General features: G+C 48.8%; 1 protein-coding gene across 1 annotated transcript in view; it reads left to right on the top strand.

Annotated features, from left to right (window-relative positions):
- The window catches only part of SLC12A6 (solute carrier family 12 (potassium/chloride transporter), member 6), a 68,383-nt gene that overhangs the window by 37,038 nt on the left and 23,141 nt on the right, over window positions 1-8,204 (top strand). Inside the window, exons 3-5 of the mRNA XM_015412745.1 lie at window positions 2,665-2,759; window positions 6,992-7,138; window positions 7,858-7,912. Of these exons, the coding sequence (XP_015268231.1) occupies window positions 2,665-2,759; window positions 6,992-7,138; window positions 7,858-7,912 (297 nt within the window). The remainder of the gene's footprint in view (window positions 1-2,664; window positions 2,760-6,991; window positions 7,139-7,857; window positions 7,913-8,204) is intronic.

The following is an 8,204-nucleotide window of genomic DNA, read 5'->3' as shown; positions in this document are numbered from 1 at the left end:
TTTAGTCATGCCGGCCACATGACCACGGAAACGTCTTCGGACAGCGCTGGCTCTTCGGCTTTGAAACGGAGATGAGCACCGCAACCCTAGGGTCGGATTCGACTGGCTTTCGAGCAAGGGAACCTTTTTAAGATCAGTGGATGGCAGCAAATTAGCATGTACCGTATTTTCCGGCGTATAAGACGACTGGGCGTATAAGACGACCCCCAACTTTTCCAGTTAAAATATAGAGTTTGGGATATACTTGCCCAGAGATTGTATTTACCGGCGTATAAGACGACCCCCCCTATTTCTGAGAAGATTTCCTTGGGTTAAAAAGTAGTCTTATACACCAGAAAATACAGTAAATGCAAGAGTTGACAAGGAGATGTGCGAATGAAGCTAGAGTCCAGAAGGACCCTTCCAGGACAAACCAAGCTCAACCCTGTGCGCGTGGGAGGACAGAGAAGGTATCTGAGGTCCCACCTACACAGGCACCGTTTTCCTTGCTGATTTCTTTTAAAAGGCTCCAAAGCAGATCTCTAGCGTTGCAGTTGGGAAAACGGCGGCCACCAGGAGCGGAGGCGAGGAAACCTCGGAAGAAAGTGCTGTATGTACGCTCCGTTGCTGTTGCGAATGCCTCTGCTCTTTCAGCGGCAACAAGAGCTACGTGGAGAACTGCCAGCACGTGAAAGCAGCCTTGTTGACAGGGAAAATGTATCCCTCTGGCGGGAAGGGATACCTTCAGTGTTGAGTTTAAGGGGAAATAAAGCCACACCCACTGTACAAATACGGTTGTTCATATAAGGACCAATCACGGACGTTCCCGCTCAGGGAGCTTGCTGTAAGGTGATTGGCTAGGTGCTTCCTGGGCTAGCAATGCGATTGGATGGATTTGGATCCTAGCCCAGGACAAAGCTCAACATGGCAAGTCAATTAGATGCTTCACATGCATCATGCATTCAATGGCAGCTATTGAATACATTACAATTTCCAAATGACTTTTAAAAACTTTTCCTTCCCACCCTTACCCACTGCTTAACATAGATCCTGCTCTCTTTGAGGGCACGGATATAATAGTGGAACACACAGTATACATGTGAACACAAAGAAATTAACTCTGTGTGGGCGCCAATACCAATTTCAAAAATCAATAAATAATCATAATTAGCAAATAATTCATTTATAGACAAATAAATAAACCATTTATACAATTTCCAAATCCTATGCAAAATTATTCATACAATACACAATTCATTATCAGGGCAGAAACGATTGAACAGAAGTCCTGTAGACGGCTCACAGAGTCCACAACACTCCAAAGCGCTCAGTCCCGCCTAATGAGCAGCATGCTTCAGAGTGTAATGCGTTCAATGGGGATGCATTTAATTTGAGAAATGCTTTGAGTGTGGCACCCGGAGAATATTGAATGTCGCGAAGGCATAGCCCACTTTGAAAATGATTTTGTGAACTGAATACGCTGAGACTGTTTCTCAGTGATATCCTACAGGTTGCTGGTTCCAGCTTGATAAAGCCATATTGGTGAAATGTGGGGCATATTGGGGAAGTCGGCAATCCCGTAGTTCTTCTTTTGGAACCGTTCAAGTGTTCCTCTTTTGGAACTGTTGGAATAGATATCTTCTGGAAGCTCGTTTCCCCCCCTCCTTTACACTGTGAAGGATACTGCTCATTAGGAGGGAACTCATTAGCATAATAGGCCACACCCAACAGCAGAAACCTATTAGCATATTAGGCCACAGCCCTGACAGCACAGCTCGTTACCACATTAGGCCGCACCCCCATGTTACCAGAAGTGTGCTCATCCAGCCACACCCACCTTTTGCTTCTTATTCTGTTTACCTTGTTTGTTGTCCAAACCCAGGGCTTTTTTTGTAGCAGGAACTCCTTTGCATGTTAGGCCACACACCCCTAATGTAGCCAATCCTAATGAGTTTCTGCTGTTGGGTGTGGCCTATTATGCTAATGAGTTCCTGCTGGGCGTGGCCAACTCGGGAGCCAGCCGGAACTCCGTTCCTGTGCGTTCCTGCCCAAAAATAGCCCTGGGAAGGACTGAGTGCTTTGGAGCAGTGTTCCCTTCAAACTGAGTTAGTGCGAGCCAACTCACAGTTTTTCAGCCTCCAGATCACACCATTTTGTCTTCGCTCAGGAAGGATGGCTCCAGAGCAAACTAATTTATGCAGCAGCCAAATCACTCGCTCACAACTTTAATGCCAGCGGCTCACAAAGTAGAATATTTGCTCACAAGACTCCACAGCTTAGAGGGAGTGTTGCTTTGGAGCGTTGTGGACTTCGTGAGCCGTCTACAGGACTTCTGTTCAATCATTTGTGCCCTGATAATGAATTGTATATTGTATGAATAATTTTGCTTTGGATTTGGAAACTCTATAAATGGTTTATTTATTTGTCTATAAATGCATTCTTTGTTAATTATTATTTATTGCTCTTCGAGGGCACAGCAGTTGCCCCGGGTGAGTTCTTATCACTAGCTGAGTAGGCGAATAGCTATTTGCACTCCTGGGAGGATCTGGAATGTTTCCTTTACTATTCCGAGCGCCCTGCATGCCCAGAGCTTGGAAGGCCAGTGCCAGGGAAATAATGAAAAAGCGCTTGCTGCCAGCGGACGGCTCTTTCCTTTCCTTCTGAGTCCTCTCGTTTTTGTCACAGATCCCGGGCACAAGAAGGATCCCCACGCCTATCTCAACAACACCAACTATGAAGATGGCGATGAATTCTTTGACAAGAACCTGGCACTCTTCGAGGTGAGAGCGTTGCTGTCTGCTGGCAGCTGTGGCGTTCCCGCCCCCCCCCAGCTTCCTCGACTGCATTTGTTCTTACGTGGCTCCATCCGCCCTTGTATAATTTAACTGGCAATTTGGGGACTCGCGAGCAATCACGGGGAAAGAGATGAACAACTGGGAATGGCCGCCTCTTCCCTAATCCACGTTTCTCTCTCTGGCGTTCCCGCCCCCCCCCAGCTTCCTCGACTGCATTTGTTCTTACGTGGCTCCATCCGCCCTTGTATAATTTAACTGGCAATTTGGGGACTCGCGAGCAATCACGGGGAAAGAGATGAACAACTGGGAATGTCCGCCTCTTCCCTAATCCAAGTATCTCTCTCTAGGGAGCTCTTAGGGGCTTGAGGAGGTCAATTCTACCACCTTCCTTGCTTTCCTCGTTTGCATTTTTTTGTTTAATGGACTCTCAGGCCAGTGAGCACGCTCCGTCCTCATTGGGTCATTCTTTTGTAAGGGAGAGGAATCCCTTCTTCACAATTTATGAATGAATATTGGGGAGTTTCCCAATTATGTAGAAACTCTAAAAACATAAGAAGAGCCCTGCTGGATCAGACCAGTGGTCCGTCTAGTCTCACGCAGTGGCCAATCAGTTCCTCAGGAGGGTCAGCAACAAGGCCACCACGGGGCATAGAGGCCGGGGCCTTCCCCTGATGTTGCCTCCTGGCTCTGAGAGCCAGAGGTTTAGTGCCTCTGAATGGTGGAGGCGCCTCTCAGTCACCGTGGCTAGTAGCCAATGATAGACTTATCGTCCACGAATCTATCTAATCCCCTTTTGAGGCTTTTTATTCCTGTGGCCGTCACGACATCCGCTGGCAGCAAATTCTAGATTTTAATCTACACAGGGAGTGACTAGTAGTATTTCCTTTTGTCTGTTCTGGACCTCCTGTCCACCAGTTTCATAAGAACATACGAACATAAGAGATGCCAATGTTGGATCAGGCCAAAGGCCCATCCAGTCCAACACTCTGTGTCACACAGTGGCCAGAGATACCAGGTGCCATCAGGAGGTCCACCAGTGGGCCCAGGACATTAGAAGCCCTCCCACTGTTGCCCCCCCCTCCAAGCACCAAGAAGCCAGAGCATCCCTTGCCCCAGAGCCCGTATCTATACCTTGTGGCTAATAGCCACTGATGGACCTCTGCTCCCTATGCTTATCCAATTCCCTCTTGAAGCCGTCCATACTTGTAGCCGCCACCACTTGAGTTCTAGTATTTTGAGAGAGGGAGAAACAGTTCTCTTTGTCAGCTCTTTCCGTCCCGATGCATAATTTTATAAACCTCTGTCATGTCCCCCCTTAGTCGTCTCTTTTCCAAACGGAACAGTCCCAGACTCTTCAGCCTTTCCCCACAGGGAAGGGGCACCAACCCCCTCATCATCTTGGTTGCCTCCCCTGTACTTTTCCCAGCTTTGCAGTGTCCTTTTGGGGATTCGGTGACCAGAACTGTGCACAGCATGCCAAATCATGCCGCACCATAGATCTATACAGGGACACTGCAATATCGGCTGTTGTATCCTCAATCCCTTTCCTAAAAATCCCTGCCGTAGAGTTTGCCTTTTTCACCACTGGGTTGACACTTGCATCGAACTATCCAGTATGACCCCCCAAGATCTTTTTCCGTCTCAGTCTCTGCAAGTTCAGAGCCCATTAGCCTATCCTTGAAGTTGGAATTTTTTTCAAGTAATTTTGTGTGTGGGTGGTCTCATGTTGCTGCATTTGACCAGGGCTATTTTGGGGCAGGAACGCACAGGGACGGCGTTCCAGCTGGCTCCCGAGTTGGCCACACCCAGCAGGAACTCATTAGCATAACAGGCCACACCCAACAGCAGGAACACATTAGAATTGGCTACATTAGGGGGGTGCGGCCTAACATGCAAAGGAGTTCCTGCTACAAAAAAAGGCCCTGGGTTTTGACAACAAACGAGGTAAACAGAATAAGAAGGGAAAGGTGGGTGTGGCTGGATGACCACACTTCTGGTAACATGGGGTGTGTGGCCTAATATGCTAATGTGCTGTGCTGTCAGGGCTGTGGCCTAATAGGCTAATGGGTCTCTGCTGTTGGGTGTGGCCTATTATACTAATGAGTTCCTGCTGGGCTTTTTCTACAAAAAAAGCCCTGCATTTGACTATTTACTGTTAGAGGGAACAAGTTTGGGGCTTTCAAGGAATTACAGGGAAGAATGGAGAAGGATCAACGATTTGGAAAATTTCCCCCTAAGCACCCCTCCGTACCTTCACCCGCCAGGGTTCTAGAAGCTCCCGGGAGCTTGAATAGGCCAATTTTCCCACCTCCCCATTTCCCTTCCCCCAACAACTGCTCTCTACATCCTATTCCTCTTGAAGCACACGCGGTCCACATCGGGCAGTTTTTATATGTAGAAACCTCTACCTCCCCTGTGGATAGCATGGGGTATTTTTGTTTGTTTTTATTATTGCTTTGACACCCCCACTATATTATTGGATCTAGTCATACAGTAGTGCTATATCACTCCTTCATAATTCCCAACACAATGTTCTGCAGAAGCATGGAGAAAAGTGCAGGATTCAAAACTGGACGCACGATTCTGCATCCTGAAAATGGCGACTTTTTTAAACAGCACATTCCTACTCCTAATGGTTGCAAAGTGTGTGGACAGCGTTACTGATCTCTGTCATCTGGAGATCAATTGTAGCAGTGGGAGATCTCCAGGTCCCACCTGGAGTTTGGCAACCCTAGGGGAAAGTGTGCTGCACAGCAGGGGGTTGAAGAGAATGGTTTGATGGGTGCTGGGCCAAGATTGGCAACAATAGTTCCCCAGGAGCAAATAGCTGGGTTGGAGGGTGGAGTCTATGGCACTGTAACCTGTCTGATGTCCCCCTCTCCGGCCTCCACTCCTCAAATCTCCAGGATTTTCCATACCTAAAGCTGGCAACTTTATCTCCTCCCCTCTCAGTAGCCTCTTATTTTGCCTTAAATTGGTTTTGATGCCAGCAGAGTGAGAAAATGCCAGAGGCTCTGGGTGGGTGCCTCATCGTAAATGCACCAAACAATTCCTAAAGATTTGCCAAAACACTACTCTGTCGACAAATTGCAGCACTTTGAATTAGCACCAGAGCTTTAAGAGCTCTCCAGCTGTCACCTGGAGACTGGCAACAGCTTGTTTGGAGGGTGGGGAGTATGGCATTGTATCTGTCTGAGGTTCTCCTCTTTCTCTTCCTCCTCCTCCTCCTCAGACCCCACCCTCAGCAGGCTTCATTCCTAAACTATCCTGGAAGTTTCCAACCTGGAGTTGGCAACCCTTTCCAGGCAACCATCAGCCTAATCTTTATCTGCCTGTTTGTCTTCAAGTTTACTTCCCCCCACCCCCAGCCTCTGCCTAGGGAAAGCAGCTGTCATCATTCTCCTCTCCCCCTATGAGGTATGTTAAGGTTGAAAGTGTGTGAATGGTCCATAATCCCCCAGGCAGCTTTTAAAACATGATCCTGGGACCTACACACCACCAGACATTCCAACTGCCTTGCGAGGAGGGGGGTGAGTTTGAGGTGTGGAATGCAGTGAAGTCCAATCAGCTTCCATATGCAAAAGACCTTGAAAAGCTGGGTGGGGTGGGGTGGGGTGGGGGGCAGAGTTCACCTCTGTCCTGCTTCCACAAAGTGTAGCTGATGTCCAGATTGGGTACTTCCCGGTTCCTTTTCAGCATTAAAAACAAACAAACAAACATTGAGAGCCTTGATTATAGATATAGAATGCAGATGTATAGATGTATCTGCATTTAATATAAACACGATCGGGTTGTTCGGGTCAGTTCAGTTGCCTGAGCCAATCAGTTGCCTGATTGGGCTTCCCTTGAAACCAAGACTGGCATGCTGGGTGGGTGTCCGGAGAGCTTTGTTATTGGATGACCTTGGGGCAAGCCATAGTTCTGATAAGAGCTGTTCTTGAAAAAGAGCAGTCTCTGTCAGAGCTCTCTCAGCCCCACCTACCTCAGAGGGTGTCTGTTGTGGGGAAGGGAAAGGAGTTTGTAAGCCGCTCTGAGACACCTTTGGGTAGTGAAGGGCGGGGTATAAATCCAATCTCTTCTTCTTCTTCTTCTTCTGGTTATTGAAGAGTATTTGGCTGAGTGAAAGGTGGAGAGTGAAGTTGGGGTTGGATGAGCAGGAGGGTTGCAGAAAGGGTGGCACCCAAGCTGAGCTGGTTCTCTTGCCGCCCTCCTTGCAGACTCCACAGATGGGCACCTTCATGGGCGTCTACCTCCCCTGCCTGCAGAACATCTTCGGGGTGATTCTCTTCCTGCGTCTCACCTGGGTGGTGGGAACGGCTGGTGTGTTGCAAGCCTTCACCATCGTCTTTATCTGCTGTTGCTGTGTGAGTTCCCCTTCCCCGCCTTCGTCATCTTCGTATTAACGCTGGTCTTTTATGCCCTGTCGAGGCAGGTTGTGGGAGGGAAGAGTTGGCGTTTTCTGACTCACCTGGGCCGCAGGGAAGAAGGCAAATTAAAAACCATATCATATCCTTTACAAGTGTGTCTAACTGGGTCTCAGAAGCAGGTCTTCCTTTGCAGCTCTTACAGGGTGGCAGTTCCAGATTTCAGTCGGATGAAATCGCATCGGTGTCTTTTGCTCTGCTGCCCATTCTCACCTGACCAAACGGTATTTGCTCATCCCTTTGGAGGAAAGGAGTCAAGCCGTGCTCCCTCTAAGCTCCTGTGAGCAAAAATTCCACTTTGTGAGCTACTAGCATAAATGTTGTGAGGGAGCCGTTTGGCTGCTGCATAAATCAGTTTGCTCCGGAGCCCCATCCCCCCCGAGCAAAGACAAAAACGTGTGAGCCGGAGGCTAAAAAGCTGGGAGCTCACTCACACTCAGCTTAGAGGGAACACTGCACCCCTCTCCAGCATTGTCACCGAACTGCCCACAATAATGTCCTGTAGGAAAGCATCAAGGGAAGAAGTAAAACAGTCTTGCTATTTTATGAGAAACGGGCCAGAAAGTGAAACTAGAAATGTTTGCATAAGATTTAAAAACTGCAATGAGGTGTTCTGCATTTTAAAAATCGTTTTTCTTCCGAAACCACCTCCTCTTCAGACGATGCTGACCGCCATCTCCATGAGTGCCATTGCCACCAATGGGGTGGTGCCTGGTGAGTGAGTCATCCGCTCCCTTGCAGGGGTCGCAGGGAGGGTGGGAAGGGAGCGCAAGCAAGAAAGATTGGGTCCCCCCCACCACCACCCCGTTTCCCCACCCCCTAGCTGATTCTCTCTCTCCTGCCCGCAGCTGGAGGCTCCTACTTCATGATCTCGCGGGCCCTGGGGCCTGAGTTCGGAGGGGCCGTGGGGCTGTTCTTCTACCTGGGCACCACTTTTGCGGCTGCCATGTATATCCTGGGAGCCATTGAGATCTTCCTGGTAAGTGCCAAGCGCCTGGAAGGTCCG

Source organism: Gekko japonicus, unplaced genomic scaffold, assembly GCF_001447785.1.
Source record: "Gekko japonicus isolate JY-2015 unplaced genomic scaffold, Gekko_japonicus_V1.1 scaffold669, whole genome shotgun sequence".
Lineage (NCBI taxonomy): Eukaryota > Metazoa > Chordata > Lepidosauria > Squamata > Gekkonidae > Gekko > Gekko japonicus.
The sequence above is the reverse complement of the archived record's forward strand: the minus strand, read 5'-3'. Positions and strand labels throughout refer to the sequence as shown.